The sequence below is a fragment of the Dendrobium catenatum genome, unplaced genomic scaffold, assembly GCF_001605985.2.
Source record: "Dendrobium catenatum unplaced genomic scaffold, ASM160598v2 fragScaff_scaffold_1105, whole genome shotgun sequence".
NCBI classification, from domain to species: domain Eukaryota; kingdom Viridiplantae; phylum Streptophyta; class Magnoliopsida; order Asparagales; family Orchidaceae; genus Dendrobium; species Dendrobium catenatum.
This window is the reverse complement of record NW_021319567.1, coordinates 282,943-305,586: the sequence shown is the minus strand read 5'-3', so window position 1 is coordinate 305,586 and position 22,644 is coordinate 282,943. Positions and strand designations below refer to the sequence as shown.

At 35.9% G+C, this 22,644-nt stretch overlaps 1 protein-coding gene across 1 annotated transcript; it reads left to right on the top strand.

Annotated features, from left to right (window-relative positions):
• The first annotated feature begins 4,470 nt into the window (after positions 1 to 4,470).
• LOC110116639 (serine hydroxymethyltransferase 7-like) lies at positions 4,471 to 15,290 on the top strand. The gene is made up of 4 exons (XM_020850307.2): positions 4,471 to 5,732; positions 8,064 to 8,469; positions 14,316 to 14,417; positions 14,507 to 15,290. Exons 1-4 carry the CDS (start codon positions 4,671 to 4,673, stop codon positions 14,728 to 14,730), a joined length of 1,794 nt encoding a protein of 597 aa, XP_020705966.1. The 5' UTR covers positions 4,471 to 4,670; the 3' UTR covers positions 14,731 to 15,290.
• Positions 15,291 to 22,644: the final 7,354 nt, after the last annotated feature.

Genomic DNA, 22,644 nt, shown 5'->3' with positions numbered 1-22,644 from the left:
CTTAGAGTCTAAAAGTTTTCATTTGAGCAAATTTAAAGCCGAATATATGGAGTGTAATTTTAATAGTAATAGATTTATTTTGAGATTATGACTTTGGGCGATCAAGTCATTAATAAGAGTAAACGTTTTATATATCTTGGGTCTATTATTAAGAGTGATGGTGCAATAGATGGGGATGGTATTCGTAGAATTTAAGTTGGATGGTTGAAGTAGAGGAATGCATCGGGTTTATTGTATAATAGAAAAGCCTCCCTCAAATTTAAAGGAAAATTATATAAGAGTATGGTGAGACTTGTAATGTTTTATACTGCAGAATGTTGGCCATTAAAAGAGAAGCATAGTATTAAGTTAAGAGTTGCATAGATGACGATGCTTAGGTGGATGTGTTGCTTTACTCTTAGAAACAAGATATGAAAAATGGTTGGAGTAGCTCTAGTGGAAGATAAGATTAGAGAGAGAGTTGTCTTAGATGGTTCGGTCACTTAAAACGGCGGCTTTGTGATAACTCGGTTAGAAGAATAGATGTATTAGATTTGATTTATGTCAAGAAAGAGAGATAAACTTAAAAAGATTTAGTTAGAAAATATTAGAAATGGCCTATATTTATTAGATTTAAATGAGAATTTGACTCTTAACATACAATTAAAAAAAAAAAAGAATTCATGTAGTTGATTTCACATAGTGGGATAAAGGCTTGATGTTATTATTGTTGGAGGTGGCATTGAGTTGAGTTTGAGCTTGTCAATTTAAACTCTGAATTAAAGATTTTGATTTTCTTTCCAACCAAGCTTAAATCAGTTTAATTGTGTCAAATTTTGAGTTGATTTAACGAATATTTATTGATTTTATAAAATTGTTTTTAATTATTTATTTGATGTGAGACAGTATTGCAGTAGAGGGAGCAATACCTCATATCAAGCAGGGCGGTTGATTTGTGTGAAGCCATGGAATTTGACTGAGGTGGAGTTTGGAGATTTGGTCGACCATATATTCTAAAAGGTTTTCTTGCATGGATCAAAGAAAATGTTCGTCTCCTATCATTGAGCACCAGGCCACTAGTTGGACCCCATAGCGAAAATCAAGAAAAGGAAAATGACTTCTCTCCAAGGGTAGATGATGAAGAAGAAATAGGTGTCAATGTTAACATAGCCTTCAACCTATCTAGAGAAGAAAGAGAGAAAATGAGATCCTCTTATTATAATAGATGTTGAGAGTGAGGACCTACACATTGAGGTGATTGTATGTGCTCAAACCCAATGATAGCACTTACAACCTTCCCTTCTCAATATGACATTCATCGAGCATGGGAGATTTTTATGGGTTTATATTTGATAGTTTGCAATGCTCATAGCAATATAGATTCAATGTGTATCACCTTGCTATTTATCATCTCCTATAGTAATGATAACAACAATGGAGTGGTGATCATTTATAACTATTTATAGAAGCCTAACAAAAATGAGACATTCTAATGGGGGTTGGACTTGGGCATACTCTTTTGCTCAAGCTTCCAATAGCACCATAAAGGTTCCTATTATTAAGCTATATAATAGATGAGTAGAGATAATTAGCTTGGGTTCTATTAGTAGTGAGATAATCCAATACTAAAAGGGACATCAATTTTCCTCTCAATTTTTGAAATCTCATAAAAGTTCTATTATGAGAGGGAGAGGTCATAAAATTTGATCAATAATAAGAAAAGGGCGGGGCAATTTCCTAGGATAAATAAAAAATCAGACATCTAGGACATCTTAAAGTCTTCTTTGCAAGCAAACTTAAAATAGGGGAAAATTACTTTTATTTAGTATTAGGAGATCCAAATTAATTTTGATTTTTCACACTTATTTAATAGCAATAGTTAAAATTTAATTATAAATTTGCTCGTAAAAAGAATAGCCAATAAAATAATATCATAATTTTTATATTCATTTTTAATTTAACAAAGAATATGACTTCATACTATTTTTTTGAACAAAGTAGCCAAGAAATTGCTGAAAAAGAGGAATTGACTTATAAGCACCTCTTTTTAGTTCAAACAAGTGTCTTGTGAAACAAGAAGAGTAAGGTTCCTTGAATAGAGTGGAAAGAAGTACATGGTCCAAAGTATCTAACCACTAATATGTTGGTTAGGTTTGGCTAACACAGAGAGAAATGTTGAGTTTTTAGGGTTAGATAGAAGGGAGTTTAAAAGAAAGAGTTTCAATGCACAATCAAAATATTTAGAAATAAATAATGTTGTGTCATGGAATATTCACGGCGGTAGAGAAGTATAAAGTTTAACATCTTAGCTTTTTTTGTATGTAGATCCAACATGCATATAGATAAAGGAGAGGGTGCAACATTTATGAGAGACACCAAAGATTTTTTCCATGGAAAATCCTTAAAATGAGAAAAACCACAACAGTTTGAATGAATCAACTATTATTTGCATTCAATTACAAATGAGACCCTTTATTGGGGGAAGGCCTTGGCTTGATGTGGTAAATATGCATCATATAAAGTTTATTACATGATGAGACTTGAAAGAATCACTATTAATATATTTGTTTGGTCGGTAGAACCATAATCGACGGGCAACGTAGGTTGAAAAACAGTAGTCTGCAAGCGACAATAGTCAAAAAGATTTATGTATGGTGAAGGAGGTCAGAAGGATCGTAGTCGCTTAGCGACGGAGGTCGGAAGGATCGTAGTTAGCTAGCAACGGAGGTCGGAAGTTCGGTGGTGGGCGGAACTCCAGCATCTAGCAGAAGTTCAATGATGGACGGAAGTCTGGCGTTAGATAGAAATCCGATGGAAGTCCAGCATTGGGTAAAAGTCTGACGAAAGTCCAGCGATGGGGAGAAGTCCGACGACGTGCGTAAGTCCGGTGTCGAATAGAAATTCGGTGACGAATGGAAGTTTGGAGTTGGGTAGAAGTCTGACGAAAGTATGGCAATGGGCAGAAGTCCGACTACGGATGAAAGTTCGGCGCTAGGTAAAAATCTTGTGACGGTCGGAAGTTCAGCTTCAAGTAGAAGTCTGATAAAAGTTTGGCGACATAAAGAAGTCCAACGACGGGCAGAAGTCCAACGAAGGGCGGAAGTCCGGCGTTGAGTAGAAATACGGGGACGGGCAGAAGTCCGTCGTCATGTAGTAGTCCGATAAAAGTTTAACGACGAACAGAAGTCCGACGACCGGCGAAAGTTCGGAACCGGGTAGAAATCTGGCGACGGGCGGAAGTTTGCCGTTGGGTAAAAGTTTGATGAAAGTCCGTTGATGATCGGGAGGTGGTCAAGGAGGAACTTGGTGGCAAGGGAAATATCTTATTTATCTTTCTCTCATCTTTTCTTTCCTTTCCCTTCTTGCTTCCCCTCCTCCTCCCCTTTTTCATGAGAAATGAGGGGTCTATTTATAGTTTTTTGTGTGACATGACCAATAAATAAGAGGATGATCAAGGGTAAATTAGAAGTATTGATTCCCTTGATCATAGACCATTTATTGGACATTTGAATGTCTTAATGATATCAGAATTTGATGATCTTGGGCTCGTTGGATTCGTGTCGTCAAGCCTCTCCATTCGACTATAAGCATGTCATGTTCGGAAACCGTTTGGTAATCCAAATTATGATTTGAACCATCCAAATACGCTTTGGGTCTTTGATATGGACCTATTTGGGCTCGGATTGAGTCGAATTTGGTGTCGTTGGGTTCCTATTTTCGAGACGTTCAATTCGACTATAAGTTTGCTAAAATTGGAGTTCATATGGTCTCCAATTTAATTTTTGAAATTTCCAACTTGATTTTGCTTCGAGATTCGTGCCCGATCAATATGATTTTTGATAATATATCAAATAAAGAGATTTCCATGAGGAAAGATAGATATCATCCAACCGAAGTTAGAAGGCAAATATAAATGATATGACTGTCGAGAGAAGAGTTGAGCAGTGCATAGAACCAAAAATTAGATAGACACCAATGCTAAACTAAGTTATATTTGTTAACCCTAACATAGAGAGAGCTCATCAAAAGGAAAACTCCACACACAACTCATCTTTGTCTATTGGTTGAGAGCTTAGGATACCAACAAAGAAGTTTTGGGTTCGAGTCTTGTGTATGTATTGTGTGTATGAATTTATCTTAATTAACCTAAATATCCCAAAAAACAAAGCCAAATTAATCTTCAGTTATCTAAATAAACAATTAGACAAGCTTATAATCACGAAATTCTGAGGTGCAGCTACAAAGAAAACAATACAAAAATGAGAAAATAGCTTTGCATTATTTTCACATTGACTGTCCACACGCACGCATGCAAGCAGTCCGACGAAGGATGAACTCGGACGGTCTATGATGCCTTGTTCGGACTAACCCGTTACCAGTCGGAATCGTACCTGTCTATGCGTAAAATGAATCCGGTCTAGGCCTTCGCACCCGGTCCCCGAATTCCGTCTAGGTGCATCCTCGCTGTCATTAATAAAGGCTTGCCTTCTCGGCGACGAGCAGTGGAATTCTCGTAGACATTCTATCTGCTACCCTAACCGTTCATGGAGGCGTCTCGCCACACGCTCTTCCTCCCCACTACATTCCTCCGATTCCGCTGCTTCCGTTGCTTCCGCTGTTTTTGTCGCTGTCGCTGCTGCTCCTAGCTTGTAGCTTTAGGGCTGAGTTTATTCTTTCCAACTTCTCGTGGTATGGATCTCTCCCAATCTCAATCTAACCTCTCGCTTGGGTTCCATGCGCACCGCTCACCGATTGCCGACGACGTCTCCCTTGGGTTCCATGCGCACCGCTCCCCGATTGCCGACGACGTCTCCTCTCTTCAAACTGACGCGAGCCTGCGACCGATCCCGCTGCAGCTGCTTGACCAGCAATCGGAGAATCGGTGGAGCGGCTCCGTCGGGATCGAGGACGGCGAAGATTCCGTGGACGGGCAGAGGGAGGAGGAATTCAGTATCCTTGGATATCCGATGAGCCTTAAGCGGCAACGAAGAGGTGAATCCTTGTCTTCATGCTCGTCTTCTTCCTCTTTGCATCCTTCAAAGAGAGCTTTGGTGGAGCCGGATCTCGATACGCGTAGGGCTGTGGTCCGTTCTTGGGGGAACCAGACCTTGTCAGTGGCCGATCCAGATGTGCATGAGATTATGGAGAAGGAGAGACAGAGACAGATCAAGGGGATCGAGCTCATTGCCTCGGAGAATTTTGTTTGCCAGGCCGTCCTTGATGCCCTAGGGAGCCATCTGACGAACAAGTACTCGGAGGGTATGCCTGGGGCTAGGTACTACGGTGGCAATCAATACATTGATCAGATTGAGCGTCTTTGCTGTGAACGAGCACTGGTTGCGTTTGGTCTTGATCCCGATTGTTGGAGCGTTAATGTTCAGCCTTATTCTTGTACATCTGCGAATTTTGCTGTTTATACAGGGCTTTTGCAGCCGAAGGATAGGATCATGGGGTTGGATTCTCTGTCAGGCGGGCATGTGAGCCATGGATATTTGACACCAGGTGGTAAGAGGATATCAGGGGCTTCAATATTCTTCGAAAGCCTGTCTTATAAGGTTAATCCACAAACAGGGTATATTGATTATGATAAGGTTGAGGAGAGGGCAATGGATTTTCATCCAAAGATACTGATTTGTGGGGGTAGCTCATACCCAAGGGAGTGGGACTATGCCAAGTTTAGGCAGATTGCTGATAAATGTGGCGCTGTACTGATGTGTGACATGGCCCAAATTAGTGGTCTTGTGGCAGCCAAGGTTTGGTTTCTTCTCCTGAAATAATATGTTAATTTTTTATCTGTTCTAGCTGGATGGAGTTGTCAACTTCCTTGTATTCAAATATTTGCTGCCATGATGTTATGATCTGCTTGCTACACAGTTTCTTTTTTTTGGGGGGGGTCTTTAGGAAATTATTTTATAACCGATCCAACTCTGCAGTGTTTTTTTTTTTCTTCAAATGGAAAGAGTCTATAAAGAACTTCTATGCTGAACAATGAGTGGCTTAGATTTAGTTATTCAACTGTATTTACAAAGCTTAAAACTGTAACAAGTCATAGTTGAGCATCAACTATTTGTAGTTGAATTTATTGTTAAATTATGTGAGATTTAGTTCGACGTTAGATAGTTTTAATATAGGTTGGCATTGAAATGCTAACTAGTTAGCACTCAACTAGAGACTTAAGATTCTATGTTGAATATAAGTTTAATCATTTGCATATTAGACCTAAGCTTGGCCCTCTTTTTGTTTGTCATTCTCTATCAAGTGGTATTGGAGTTGATGGTTTGGCTTAGATTAGGTGTTTCATGCAAATTGTGGTTCCCATGGGTAACTTTTCCACCATGGTGAATAACCTTCAAAAGAAGGTGACTTGCATAATGCCTCGACATAGTTGAGTGTGATTTTGGTGATGCTATTCAAGAAGATTTCGTTTGAGTAGAATGGATGGTCAATTTGACAGCTCTTATGTGTGTGGGAGATTATTAAGGCACATGAGAGCATTTGTTTAGTTCTATATAGAATAATTAAAAAAATATGTTGATATAGAAATGCCAAACGGTTTGGACTAGCCTATAAGCTTAAGCTTCTAAGTTGAATATGGGTTGACCATTGATGCATGAGGCTCAACTTTGGCCCCATTTGGTTTTTCACTTCCTAAATTTATGTTTTCCCATATATTCATAGTTGGTTATCATCTGAATTTCTAAGTTATGTCAAGTATTAATAACCTTTGCATGTGAAGCATGAATTAAAATAAAAACATTTCTTCCCTACAAATGCCTCCAGTTTTCCTTTTGGGAGGTTTCACAATACCCGTAAGCTAATATCATTGCAAAAGCAAAGAGAGAATCTGGCTTATATAGAGAATAATCTTGATGACCAGTTCTTGAAATTATTTTTGATGTCAATGATTGTCATTGGATTGTTCACAAAAAGAAATTGCATGTTTTGTTGGTTAGAATATGGCTTATTTGAAAGAATTTAAAAGACTAGACCTAGATATGCTATCTCTTGAGAAGATAATTACATGTAATTAAATGCTGATATGTGATTAGGTTAGGCGGCAGAACTTTACATGGTGCTGTAACAATCCATTTTTGAGTCAATGGCTGTATTTTTTGTCACTCTTATCTGTTAAACATTATTATTAAAATTTAAAATCCAATTACGACCCATATGTAATTTATTAGTTATTAGAATGTAGCGCAGTCACAAATAGAACCGATTTCCTATGGCTTTTTTTAGATAATTCAGTTAAAAAAAAGAGTTTAGCATATTCTTTGGAGTTTTATTTGATGGTTTTAAATGTTTATTTGAAATACATGTAATACAAGTGCCAAGGGAAACACTTTCTTACATGCTAATTGGATTAGCTAGGCCCATTAATCTTACTTTTAATTTGGCAGATGGAGTTTACAATGCTTTATTACTTAGCTTTATAGAAGGATAGGAGTCATGTGACTGCTAATCACGTTTTTTGTAGCAACAAATTGGTAGCCTTCACTCTTGTTTCTTTAGGAAGTAGTTTTAAATCTTTCATTTGTTTTCTTTTGGAACCAGGAGCAATCAGTCCTGTGGATTGATTCCATTTCTCTTATTAAAGTTTATATTAATTCCATTGGCATATCTGTAAGCTAATTTTTTTGAAGGGAAACTATGATGCTTATAAAAATGTGTTATTTGTCTTAAGAAGGAAGTTATAGGCTTGAACGGTGTATAGTGCAATACTATTTATAAAGTTGTTGACAACTATCAACCTATGTGCCTTTGTTCATAAAATTTTCTTACAATTTAACTTTTGTCTGCATATTTTTGCCTCCTTTAGTTGTGTTGATTTTATGCGATGTCCTTGAATTATTATCTTTTTGGTGTTTTATTGTCGAACTTGATGAATTATCTTTTATATCAACTAGAGATGTTTTCTTGTGCCCAACTTATGAAATGTTTTTATTTTGTTACATATTGGAGATTGCAATGATAAGGTTTAGTATAAATTAATTTGGTTCTTTCACATTGTTTATAGTTATCGCTTTCAAAATGATTGTAGAAACTGACATGATGATGCATATAATACTTTTGTTGTTTTGTAGGAATGTCTAAGTCCATTTGATTATTGTGATATTGTTACTTCAACGACACACAAAAGCCTCCGTGGACCAAGAGGAGGTATGATATTTATTAGGAAAGGGAAAAAGCCTAGGAAACGTGGATTACCTCCATGCCAAGCAGATGAAGTGGATCAATATGATTTTGAGGATAAAATAAACTTTGCTGTTTTCCCATCAATGCAAGGAGGGCCTCATAATAACCATATTGCTGCTTTGGCTATCGCTCTGAAGCAGGTGGCTACTCCTGAATATAAAGCATATATCCAGCAAGTCAAGAAAAATATACAGGCATTAGCAGCTGCTTTGCTGAGACGAAAATGCAGATTGGTCACTGGGGGCACTGATAACCATATGTTACTTTGGGATCTAAGAACCTTTGGGTTGGCAGGTAGTTATCATCTAAATTTCTTCAAATTCTTATCTTTCTTTAAATGATTTTAGCTGTTATTTTGATATCAGTTTTTGTGTGAAACTATCTTCCCAGACTTCTTGATACATGAAATTTGATTGTTTTTTTTTTTTTTTTTTTTTTACATAGAATTAAGAAGAATGATATAATTATACAGAGTATTTACACAGATGTGTTGTGGATTCATTTTCCAAATGCTAAACTTTTTTACATATGTTTAAGGCTTGCCTATACCCTTTTCTGGCTTCGCTCTCCCAAATATATAGTGTACAGGTTTCGGACAGTTGTCATGTTCTTTTATGTAAATTTGTATCTGTTAATTTTTTGGGATATTCCTACCCAAATTATTTTTTTTATGAAGATTTATGAACTCCCTCTCTTGATATGGAAGATCAAGTTTCTAAATCTCCCTGAATTGCGTCATAAAATGGTTCTCGGAAAATGGCCTGATGCTATCGTGTGCATTAGAGGTATAAGCTATCTTTCTTAGTAGTCTAGCCAACATGGTGCCTTTTGTTTGTCATTTATCTATTATATTTTATCCATATACCTCACTATGTGAGTGGTAAGCATAACTTTGTATGATTAATTAGTAGTGTATATATTAATTAACATATGTTCCATTGAATCTAATCAGTTGGATTAGAGATCTATCAATTTCTAAAAAGTATTGTTAATCATCACCAGCAGCAACAATATTATCCCCATCCTCAATGCCGTCCTCAACTTGCTGCATCTTTCTTTTCCTGCAATTCCTATTTTGCCTGCATCAAAGGTCCAATATAGCTTTCAGTTATAACTTTCTGAATTTCGAGCAATATTTTATTTATTTTAATGCTTATGCTTAGTAGGCTTTTTCATTAATTCTAGCTCCTAGCCTTAGTGTTTCTTTCAGTACTTGTACATTATGGCATGTTTTGATTGTTTTCTTAATTCTTCCTAATTGCATCCAGCCTGTTTACATTTTCATTATATATTTCTTAATTAATCCTAATATAGTTGAAAATAGAAAAGATTAAAGGAAAATATTAAGTTTAGTAGGTTTATCGGGAAAAGTTGGTTTGATGCAAACCTTTCCTAAGTAATTTTGCATTTTCAATGCGTGTGAATTAATTTGCATATACTTGGCGTGATAAAAACATTCAGACTGGAGTGGTTGTTGCTTGCCTGATCTAGTATTGTCAAAACCAAGCTTGAGATTTTTGGCCAGGGTATGATCTAACCAGCATAATTAGTTACTTGAAATTATGTTGATTTCAAGGTATTACTGGGATTATTTTTGGCAAAACTAAAGCAAAAGAATTTGAGTTAAGGCATCAATTTTTTTTCAGAAAGCTAGCATATTATGCGCTTATCTTATTCGAATTGGAATTGTTAAGTACAAGGAGAAATCAGATCTCAATTTAATTGCTCTAAATCTCTAATCAGTTTGTTTGGCGGCTTGGAACTATGAGGGGTGACCTTTTTCTTTTTCGGAAACTTAGCTGCAATTTATGATCAAGTCTTAAATTTGTAGAGTGTTGTTGAATACCAATTCTAAAAACCATGTGAAGAAATTATGTAGTTTTTTTTAATTAAGAAATACAAAGATTAAAGTTCATGTTAAGAATTTGAAATAATAGATAACACATCTGCATCATCAGCGTCATTATTATTGGCTATTTATCTTAGCTTTTGAATTTTTCTTCAACCGTAATTCCTTTGAAGTGTATCATGTTGCTGTTGGCTTTAGTTTATCTAGTTATTCTGCCCAACTTCTAGTCATGACGTTGGTTTGCCACCTCCCCTTTTCATTCCTTATACATTGTTCGATTTAACTTTTTGAAAAAAATTTCTCTCTATTTTATGTAGACAACAACTGAGCCTATATTCCTCCTTATTGATGCACTTTTTTCCTCTCATCATGATCATGATTAGCTTTGACCCAATTACTTTGGAATCATTTTTATGATTCCTAATTGGTAAGGATTCTAGTAAATATTGGTGAACCAAACTTAGAAGTCATACAATGATATTTTGGAGAGTAATGAATGTAACTTTGGTTTAGGAATCTGACAGCGACTTTGGAAAATTAAATTTATTTTATATCGGGTATATCTACTACGGAGGCGGTTTTTGTGCTAAGATAATTAATGAAAAAGATGTAGAGTAAAAAAAACTTTTTTCTTGTGATTTTTATTGATGTTCGAAGCATTTGATTAAAGAGAATTAGTTTGATATGTATTATGGAAAAGGTTGTGTCAAAGGTTGATGTTATTAAAGATATATATGATGGAATTTTGAGAAGCATTTGATGTATTTAAGGGACCCAATCGCATGGATAAGCCTCATGCAAGAGGGAATACAAAAATTAGGTTTCACTGGGAGGGAGAGAAGTGGGGGTTATGACATGTAGATTGATTTTTGGGAAACCAGTACGGGGAGATATTGTCCTGAAGTTCTGTGAAGTGTCTGCCATAAACTTGCATGGCTCTGCAACCAGTCACTCTATGTTTTCTCTCATTCTACCTATCTTCTGATTAGGAAAGCAAAAGGTATAGGCCATTGCTACCATTCAGTACATTTTAATGGAACACCAAAACTGAAGTCTACGTCCTAGAATATGGCTTTTTCCCAAACTGCAGGTTTTTAATTTGAATTCTTATTCACTTGCTTCGTAGTTGTTGAAAACAACATTAGCTATATTGTTACTCTATAAGTTTTCATTTCTACTGTAAGTCATAATCTGCCTAGTGTGTAGACGCTTGCTTTGATTTTTATTTTGTATAAGAGTAGTATTTCAATGGGACAACAAATCAATCAGTCTCAAAACCTTTGGAAGGAATTCAATCATTTCACATAGGCTTGCTGATGTCCATACTCTCGATCTTGAAGGTCTATATTACCAGCTTGGATGCCTAAAGCACTCTTATTAGCTTCGTAGAATACTTTATTTTTTATTTTCTGTCCATGCTTACCAAGTTGGTTAAAGCACTCCCAATTATGAGTTTATATTGATTTTGATCTCTAAAGTAGAGATCCATGGTTCAAACTCTTGCAAAAGAAAAGAAGTTGTGATCACCTTGTTTTCCTTTATTTTCACCTTTTTTTTCTAATTCAGTCTTTTAACTCTATTTCAATGTTACTTTTAAAGGTGCTGATTGTATTTTTAGCAGTTATGTTTAAACTGTCACCATAAATGTAGGAAATGCATGTCATGTACTATATTGTTCTATTTTATGAAAAACACGATAACCTTTATAGGACATGTAAGACTAAAATGCTAGTAATTGGGTATTGGAGAATGACCTCAGCATGAACTGTATTTTTATATGTACATTTGTAGAGATATTTGATATACTTTCCTGCTGCAATAGAACTCACAATGAAGAAAATGAGGCATTTTATCGCTTTTTTTCTTAGGGAGATGAGGTTTGGATATATGGATGTGTACTATCTCTAATTGTCAAATCAATTACTTTTAAAATGGTTGGAAGTGCTTCTAAGAGATTATATAGGCGTTTCATTTGCTATTATAGAATAATTGAAAAGATGTTTGATTGAAATCCTAATTCATTGCTTAGTTGTTTACTTGTCAAGATGAAATTACAAATAGCATGAATTTTGACCTGTATAAAATTACCACCCAGCCTCCTTACGTTACTAATGCTTATGCTTCTTATACTGGCAAAACATTGGCAGACATTAATTGGCCATCAATGAGCTCTGATGATGCCAAGTTAACCTTCAGTTAGGCTTAGAGGATCTAATGGAGCCTCATCGAGAGCTGAACAAGGTTTTGGTGAAATGCCACCCAGCCTCGACAATCTTTGACCATGTTTGATGAAACTTCAAAGCAGCTCAAGTTTGTTTTTACTGAGCAAGACAAACCTGTTGTGGCAACAAGAACTTTCTGCTCTTAAAATTTGAAATTAAACCAAGCAAACGAGCTCTGATTGCAATTCTTATTTTTTGAAGAGCTTGGTTGGCTGCGTGGGTTGCAAGGTGTCAGGGTGGAAACCTGTGCCCACATTATAGTTTTGTCAGCCTTGCAGATGTCTGTTGTTTCTAAACTCAAAAACATTTTTTTTTATTTTGCTTACCCACCATGGCATCTTTCTGTATTGCACCATTTGGTATAAAACTACGCCCAAAAGTGTAAAATGATAGAAAAGGTGCATCCATGATTTTTTAGATAATGACGTTCACCTATGGGGCCGTTGACTCAGTTTAACGGGAATAGAATTAATAGGTATATGGATATAAATCGTTGTGGCTCAATTGTTGGAAATTTTTTTTACGGAGGGCTTGTATCTCTGATAAGCAAAAGATTGTTTGCATTCTGCAAACAATACATACTGTTGAATGTGTTGGGGATGATGGAGATTGAGTAAACACAACAATAACAAAACAAGCAAGAAAATAAAAGCTGCGGAAAAGTAAAAGATATCAGGATTTAATGTGAAAAAACTCAAACTAGGAAAAAAACCATGGAACCACACAATAACAAAAAATCCGCTATGAAAATTGGGGGAAATAAGTACATATATCTCTTCTCTCCCACTCCCACTCTGTTCTTGCTTCTCTTCTCACATTTATAACATCCAAGGGACGCAACCCTTGAGAAAAATGAGAACATATATAAGTACATATATCTCTTCTCTCCCACTCCCACTCTGTTCTTGCTTCTCTTCTCACATTTATAACATCCAAGGGATGCAACCCTTGAGAAAAATGAGAAAAATAAATGTTCAGTCCGTCTTGTAGCTCTACCACTCTCTATTTTTCAATGTTGTAGCGCTCAAACATTCAGCGTTGCGGCTCATGCTCTAACTTCACCAACTGCGTTGTCATATCTCGACCGCTGCGGTGCTCTGCTCTGTCGTTCAGCATCGGGGCGTTCAGGAACATAGTGCCGGGGCACTTAAGTACGCAGAGCCGGGGCGTTGTACTGGAAAACACAATTTTGGTTGCAAAGCACCCGAACCCAAGAATGGATTTTTATAGGTGAAAAGTTGCCTCATTTCTACATTCCAGTAAATCAAAAAGTGTTTCTATAAAGGAAACATGCTTCCCCTTTCACGCTACACATCAATCTATAATTGAGGGATGGTATTTTTTTAGAAATATTAGGATGAAAGGAGCATAAAAATAGTTATGGATGTAAAATAAGCGGATAATTCTTCACTATCCATCCTATATTATTTTGGGTTTTGAATCGTTATGTTCATGGCTGCAAGTGAAGTACAAAGTTGTCAAATGATATCTGTGCTTTAATGGGTAAATCACGGTTGGAAAAATTATTGTTGTACATGCTGTTCATATTATCTTCGCATCTTTGAAATTATGGTCCATTTTTCCTAGAAACAAAAAAATTATGATACCTAACTATCTCAAATGCTTTATTTTAAACAGATTGAAGAAATGATCGCTTGAATTACTAGAATGAATTGGGTGTTTTATGTTCTGTGTATTCTCAGTATTGGTTTACTGATAATAACCAGGAAGATTTTGTAATAACTAATGAGAATATCTATAAAACCTCGAAGAAAATTGTTCTTCTAAGCTTTAGTAAGCGGTATTAAACTCCTAAAAATGCAAGAAAATCCTAAGCTATATGCATTTTAAGCTTTTCCTTTTTAATGAATTTTGATTCTCTACAAAAAAAAAAAACTCAAAGCTTGCTTTAATTCGTTAGTCCCCCTATCTCCTCTGTATGCTTATTTATTAGTTTTTTCTGCTTTTTTTTTTTTGCTTTGATCATAACTGAATGAATTCTTAAGCTACTTGAAGCAGTGTTATTAAAACCTGCGGCATTTCTCGACTCAAAGTTTGATATTGTGCAGGCAAAACTTTCGAAAAAGTATGTGAGGCTTGCCATATCAGCCTGAACAAAACTCCAATTTTTGGCGATAATGGTGCCATCTGTTCTGCAGGAGTCAGGATAGGTATTACTTTCTGCAATGTTCTTTCTTGATTTGTGTAGTAATCCAAATATTTTTTTCCAAATCTGACTTTCTGATGCCTCTAACTTCAGGTTCTCCTGCAATGACAACAAGAGGTTGCTTGGAGGAAGACTTTGAGCTTATTTCTGATTTTCTTGTTAGGGCTGCTTATATCGCAAGCAATCTACAAAGGGAACTCGGTAAATTGCAAAATGAGTTTTTGAAGGGTCTGCAGAACAACAGGGATGTCATGGAGTTGCGCAACCAAGTAGAAGCTTTTGCCATGCAGTTTGCCATGCCGGGATTTGATATTTGACCCCCGCGAGAGATTATTACGTGCGGCGTCCGAACCGTCCGGAGGCGAATCCAAAAGCTCCACGTCACCCAGATGCACCGGTCCCCGGGTGACGTGGCGCTTCCGGATTCTCCTCCGGATGAATCTGAACGCTGCACGTAATAATCTTTCGACCCCCGCAGCATCAATTTACATATCTTCCGCATTTTCCTTAAGTGTCAATCAGTCAAATCCTTGTATAAAATAATTATTGAAATTTACCTGTACCCTTTTTCGTCACACCTGCGCCGCGCCCCTTTTTCGTTCTCTCGAGTTAATTGCTTATTGAGCTTCAGATTAGGTTTGGATCTTCTTGTATTTGTTGTTGCACAGGTCAGAATAGGCTGTTTTGCTTACAGTTCAAACTACTATCCTGTAGATAGTACTGTCTACTCTTTCTCTTTGAAGAACATATGATGGAAATGATGTGTCATTTAGACTTTTCAGGTTTTAGATTTATAAACATCTGATTTGCTGATTATGACTTTACATGTAATTTCTACTTTGTGGTTTTATTGATTTTGTTGGTTAAGCTTGAATCATATGGTTGCAGCTTCCATTGCAAACTCCAACTCAGTAATGTGAATGCTAGCAGGATTTTTTTTTTTTTCTTCTTCTGTAAAGTCTGAGAATATATGTAAGTATATAAGATTGTGATGATATTTAAATGTTGTAACTATTTGCATATTTTACTGCAGGAAATTTATGTGATTATGACGACTCATTTTATACCAATATTATGTTGTGATGTCTTGGATGGCCTGTTTCTAGAGAAATTATTACGTACGGATTTCAGACATAGAGTTACGTTTGGACATGTAAGTGTACATAATTTGTACACATTGTTTACAAAAGCATACTATATATTTTTGTACACAGTATGTATCCACTATATACACTCACCATCCGGACGTAGAATTATGTTTGGACTACGCATGTAATAATTTCTCTTGTTCCTAAGCATAAAAAGCCGTGTGCATTATTTTATTTTATTTTATTTTTTTTGATGGATAATCACATGAGAACATGTCTTTCTCTTTTATGTGCCGGTTTCTAGCAATTTTTTCTTAGGAAATTATGATAAACAAAATTTCAATAACTTATCCGTGAAAAGGGGCCATCAATATTTATTACTGATTTTACAAATCACAAGAACTTTGAAGACTTAGGCCTAGTTTGAGTGGATCTTTTTTTTTGTGTTTTTTCATTTATAAACTGTAAATTTATTTCTTCTTTATTGTTTGGTTTTTCAAATCGCGTTTTCAATAACAACATTTTTTTCATTCTTTTGCTATTTTCATAAAGTTTTTTATATATATTTCTCCGTTAGAAAACTCCTCTTTTTAAATAGATGTTTCTTAAAACTACTTTTTAAAAAAGTACCAGATAACCATATGAAACATTATTGGAGTCTACGGGCGCCATAATTTCCCGTTGCTTACTAGTGGATCAAGTGTTGAAAATTCCAGTGACTTTTTCCACCGATTATCCACCAATGAATTTGGCGGCCGCATTGTCGATAAAAAAGTCTACTTTTCAGCCAAAATTTTATTGGATTTGAAATAAATTTGAGGCATTCATTCTACATAAGAGATTGTTACATGTGGAGTTGAAGCCATAAAATTGTTCGATTTTTATGTGCATGTAGTAAAAGCGTAATTGTTGTTCATTATTGTGCTTTTACTATGCACACTCACAAAAATCAGACGCTTCAATTCAGACTTTGCACATAATAATCTCTCCATTATACAAAATTTTATTATATTAGATTAGCTCCCTCAATTAGTGTATGTGGAGAATGCGAGCATCTATTTCCTAGAATATATTGATAATCAAGCTTGACTTGCATACCGTAAAGGCTAATCAGATGAACTTGAATCTATGTATTTATTTGATAACTTGAACATCCACAACTCTAGAAATAATATGAATCTCGATCCATCATAAAAAAATCATCTTGATCGGGCATGAATCTCGAGGCAAAATCAAGTTGGAAACTTCTAAAATTAAAATTGGTACCATATGAACTTTGATTTCAGCAAACTTAAGGCCAAACTGAGCGTCTCGGAATTACGAACCCAACGACACCAAAATCGACTTAATTCGAGCCCAAATGTGTTCAAATCAAGGATTCAAAGCGCTGTTGGAAGGTTCAAACCACAATTGGGATTACCAAACGGTTTCCAAACGTGGCATGCTTATTGTCGAATTGAGCGACTCTCGACGAGACGAATCCAACAAGCCATAGATCACTAAATTCTGAAATCACCAAGGCATTCAAATGTCCAATAAATGGTCTATGCTCAAGGGAATCAACATCGGACGTCCATCTAAATCACTCCAAATTACCCATGATCTTCTATCTATTTACAAGTCATGTCACTCTAAAAAATCTATAAATAGAGTCCCCTTTCTCATAAAAGGGGGACCCCAAGAAAGGAATCAAGAGAGAGATAAGAGATCGCTCTTGCATCCTCGCTCCTCGACCATCACCCGAAGTTCTACCGAACCACCATGCGACGACAGAGTTCTACCGGACCACTGAACGACATCAGAGTTCTTCCAGACCACCACCTGAAACAGTAGTTCTGCTGGACCACCACCTAATATTGGACTTCCATTATAACCACCGTATGAAGCCGGACTTTCGTCGGACCACCACCTGACGTTGGAGTTCAGTCAGACCACCACCTGACGCCAGAGTTCTGCCTAACCACCAACCGACGTCGGAGTTCTGCCAGACCACCACCCGACGTCGGAGTTTCATCGAACGACCGCCTTTCACCGGACTTCCGTTGGACCACTGCCCAACACCAGAGTTCTGTCGGACTACTGCATGAGGCTGGAGTTATACCGGACCACTGTCTGAGGTCGGAGTTCTGTCAAACCACTGTCGGACCACTGATTAAGGCCTAAACTTTCATCGGACCACCGACAAAAGTTGGAGTTCTGCCAGACCATCGAATAATACGAGAACTTCCATCGTACCACTGTCTTACGACTATGACATTTATGACCATTGTCTCATGCCGACTATGGTCCTTCTAACCTCCATCACCTACTATGATCCTTTCGAGCTCCATCATCATACAATAATCTTCTTAACCCCTGTCTCCTGCCAACTTTGGTCATTCTGACCTCCGTCACCTACTACGGTCCTTTTGATCTCCATCGCTAGACAACAATCATTCTTACCCCTGTCTCATGCCTACTACGATCCTTATGACCATCGTCGTCTATTACGGTCCTTCTAACCTCCATCATCAGATAACGGTCTTTCTGACCTATATCTCCTGTCGATTATGGTCCTTCCGACCATTATCACCAGACTATTATCTTTTTGACCTCCGTCGCCCGATGATTATGGTTCTGTCAACTAAATGAACATTTCAATACTAATTCTTCATATTCCCACCATGTAATATGATGCACATTTGCTACATCAACCTAAGGCCTTCCCCCCAAGGAAGGGCTTCATTTGTAATCGATTGCAAATAATAGTGTATTCATTCAAGTTGGGTCAGGCACCATGATTTTTCTCCATTTTTAGGAGTTTCCAAGTAAAAACTTTGGTGTCTCTCATGAACGCTACACTCTCTCTTTTATCTACTTGTGTGCTGGATCTTTGTACAAAGCTAAGACATTAAACTTTATATTTCATTACCGCCTCGAATATTCCGGGAAATAACAGTTTGGCGTCGTCTGTGAGAACATAATTCCCTACTATGGGGTAATTTTTGCTCCAACCTCAAAAGGTTATTCATGTCAATGTCTTAGCATCAGCTATTGTTGCATTAATTTTATATAAATTAAAATTGGACTTGGGAGGCAACTTTAACAACAATAGTAGTTAAGAAGATTCCTTCAATACTTCCAACATCCAAAAAGATATCTAGGGAAACTATTTTGAGGAAACTCCAAGCGAATGCAAGGATACTTCCAATAAATCATAAGTCCTTAACTAGACTTCTACTCCTTGGGCAATGTCTTAATATCGACCTCAAAAAGGCAGTAACGGTCTTAAGATGGACCATTCTTCTTCTATTCAGGATACACGTGATGTTGGCCCCCTCCCAATAAAGGCAAAATTGATCCTAGGGGCAGTTAATTCGACCTCTTATATACAAGTTAACATCATCGAGTAGTGCTCTGACATACAACCTCGGATAGGTCATACATCCTTGGTGGATTCTCTTGACCTCTTTCATACATATTAATGTCATATAACAGTGCTCTAACATATAACCTCGGATAGGTCATACATCCATGGTGAATTCTCTCGACCTCTTCCACATAAGTTAATGTCATCGAGTAGTGCTCTAACACACAACCTCGAATAAGTCATACATTCTTGGTAGATTCTCTCAACCTCTTCCATACAAGTTAACATCATCGAGCAGTGTTATGACATACAACCTCAGATAGGTCATACATCATTCATGGATTCTCTCGACCTCTTTCATATAGGTTAACATTATTGACCAGTGCTATGATATATAACTTCAAATTGGTCATACATCATTGGTGGATTCTTTTGACCTCTTTCATATAGGTTAACTTCATCGAGCAGTGCTCTGACATATAACCTTAGATATATCATATATCTTTGGTGAATTTTCTTGACCTGTTCCATGCAGGTTAGCATCATCGAACAGTGTTCTAACATACAACCTCAGATATGTCATACATCATTGATAGATTCTCTCAACCTCTTTCATATAAGTTAACATCATCGAGCAGTAATCTAACATACAACATCGGATAGTTCATACATCATTGCTCGATTCTAAAATTCAAAATGGTCAAATATCATTAGTGGATTCAAGTGACATCTTCTCTACTGTACATTAATGTATTTCTTATAATTTCCTCTTCAAAGAAAAGTTATAATTTGATCATCATTAAGCCTCCACTCAATTAATAGTGTTGGTGTGTCGCTAGAGTCCTAACAGGGCATACTATTGTTGATATTAATTTCCACAAACCCTAGGTCAAGGGGGTTAACTTGGTCAAATTGACCAAGCCAGACCATAAGAACACTTCTCTTGAGTTTAGTGAGTCAAGCCTAGTCTGTGGAGCCCAAACCTAGGCTCTAGGTTAACCTGGTTGACCAGGTCAACTCAGATTAACCAAATTGAGCCAAATTCCTTTTTATAATTTCAAATCCATTTAAAGCTTTCTTGGCTCAATTTCCCACCTCCATTGGGTTTTATGGGTCAGATAAAGTGTGTTGAGCTCAGACCCATGCCCTGTGTTAACTTAGTTGACCAGGTCAACCAAAGTTGACCTAATTAATCCTAAATGAGCATAATTCTAATTTAAACCCATTTCAAGTCACCTTAGGCTCAACCCCTTACCCCTTTGACTCAATTAACCAAGTCAAGCTTTGACTTGGTCAACCCAAGTCTTATTGGGTCAAATTGGACTCATTTAATTCAAGTAAAACCTATTTATTGTATTTAAATCATTCTAAATGATCTATTGGCTCAAATCCTGGCCAATTGAGCTCAATCACCTCCTAATTAACCCTAGGATCGATCCAAGCCATCTATCATAGAGTTGGAGGTATAAATAGAAACTTAGGGTTTCTTTAGAAAGGACTTTTTATGTTTTTTCTCTTCCCAAACTCTCCCAACAAGAGATTTCTTATTCTTGAGCTTTCCCAATCTCCCTCCACCCTTCTTAAGCCAAATCCACCGTTGAGACCCTACTAGCAGTGATCTTCTGGCGAGATCAAGCCTTATTTGTCCAAACTCCTACACAACCCAATATGATGTGTTCCAGACTTCAATTTTGATTGGAGGTGATACGTGGATAATCTACAAGCTCAGAGAAATAAAATCCTTGAAGATTCAATGGGATAATTTCTAAAAAATTTTAGATCTAGGTCACTACATTAAATAACTAAATACATTAAAAGAACCAAGCTCTAAATACATCAAAGAACTCCTCTCAGGTAATTAGAAAGTTCAATCTCCCTTAAAATATTTCCTCATGATGGTCCATCCATCAATGTTCTGCCTCACCATCTAATAGAAAGACTGCTAATGGTACCTTCCTCTTCAAAAGACACTGTATACCGTCAAATATCTTTTCTAGCCTCCTCAACCAGTCCTCTACTACTTTGGGCTCTATAGTACATTTAAATCTCAGAGATTTTAAACTCATAAATATTTATATATGTTTGTCTACCTCTTCAAATCTAACAACAGGAACCCTGCTCTGTGCCTTACCCATTATCTGGACTATCAAAGTAGCAAGCAATGAAATTGTATCTGAACCAACTAACGGAGAAGAACTATATATACAGGAGCTGCCTGAGTAGCACTCCATCCATCTGTAATATATGGGTATGGTATATCCATGATGAAACAAAATATGTAACACCCATATATACTTCAAATTACCCTATTATACTTATAAATTAATTCTTATAGATTTGTTTTACGATCCAATTCCAAAATTATTGCTATGATACCATAAAAACTTGTCACAACCCAACTTGACAAGGACAAATCCTATCGTGTAGAGTTGTAACATGCAAATCCTAAGATATATTTTTGAAATTATTTTAGATTTTCTATTAATATTCAATGAAACAAAGAGTTACTAAAATATCTAAATATAGATATTAAATTCATCCATAAAGTTTTTTTTTATTTCATCAAACTAAATATCTATATTATAGTACATGGATACATACAAGAATTATAGAATTGAAAATTTAATTAGTGATGACTATACAAAAATCAAAATAATAAATTACCTATGACTTCAGATCTCATCTTGAACTTCTGGTCCATAACCTCTTTTTTCCTCCCAAATCTTGAAAATTAGAAGCAAAATCATAGTGAGCTACAACAAGTCAACAAATCACACAAAAATTTTTAAATATTTTTTATCAAATATTTTGTTAAATATTTAAAAGTAGTTAAATGTAGTTTAAATAAATCACTACAATGAGAAATATAATAAATGCATAATAGTTATTCCCTAATTTAAATAAAATTATTGAACAAATAAATAAATTAAAATTCATATCACATTTCCTGAACCTAGACATAATCTTAAGGGATTCTAGACCATTATGACTCCCTTTTCATTTGTGCTTATAACACCAGAACATATCACAGATCCCTATCTCAGACAGAATCTCAAAGGATTCTTGCCCCTTATAACTCTCATTAATTCACTGACATAGACATAATCTCAGAGGATTCTGGCCTTTTATGGATTATATAATTTAATCAAATATGGTCATATATGATTATATAATAATAATTAAAGAGTAATTAAGCATGTATCAAAATTTCACAGTGCTATATAACGATAGACAACAAAAAATTCAACTAGACAAAAATTCACATTTTAAGAAAATTATCAAATTATCAGGGATCATGTAAAATAATATTTTAGGACTTTTATTGTACTACACCATATTTTGCAACATCCAAATAATTTTATATTCAATAAAAATCTCGTAAATTTCAAAAACCCTATTATAAAATTTTTAGAAAATATTCAAAATGTGCATAATCATAATTTTTATAACATATTCAAAGTTAAGCGATAAAAGTTTTACCTATGCAAAGTTATCCCAATTTTTTGTTAACCAGTATAAAATTTTAATCTAAATATTAGCTAAAAATAATTTATTTTTTAAAAATTGAGATAGACATAATGTGACTTACCTCGAGACGAATATATTTTCTAATTAGGCCAACAGACGAAAACAGCCTTAAGTTGCCCAAAATCTAGTTTTCATCTTTCTCTCTCCTCTCTTTCTTCCCTAATCCTCTAACATGTTCCATGTTTGGAAAAACGGAATAATGGCATAGAAATGAAACATTTAATACTATATATAAATGCTTTTAGATATTTTGTTATTATATTATA

Coding starts and splice junctions, on each gene's coding strand:
- LOC110116639 (XM_020850307.2), top strand. CDS start 4,671: ATGGATCTCTCCCAATCTCAATCTAACCTCTCGCTTGGGTTCCATGCG. Junction 5,733..8,063: donor GTGGTCTTGTGGCAGCCAAG/GTTTGGTTTCTT, acceptor GTTGTTTTGTAG/GAATGTCTAAGTCCATTTGA. Junction 8,470..14,315: donor AAGAACCTTTGGGTTGGCAG/GTAGTTATCATC, acceptor GATATTGTGCAG/GCAAAACTTTCGAAAAAGTA.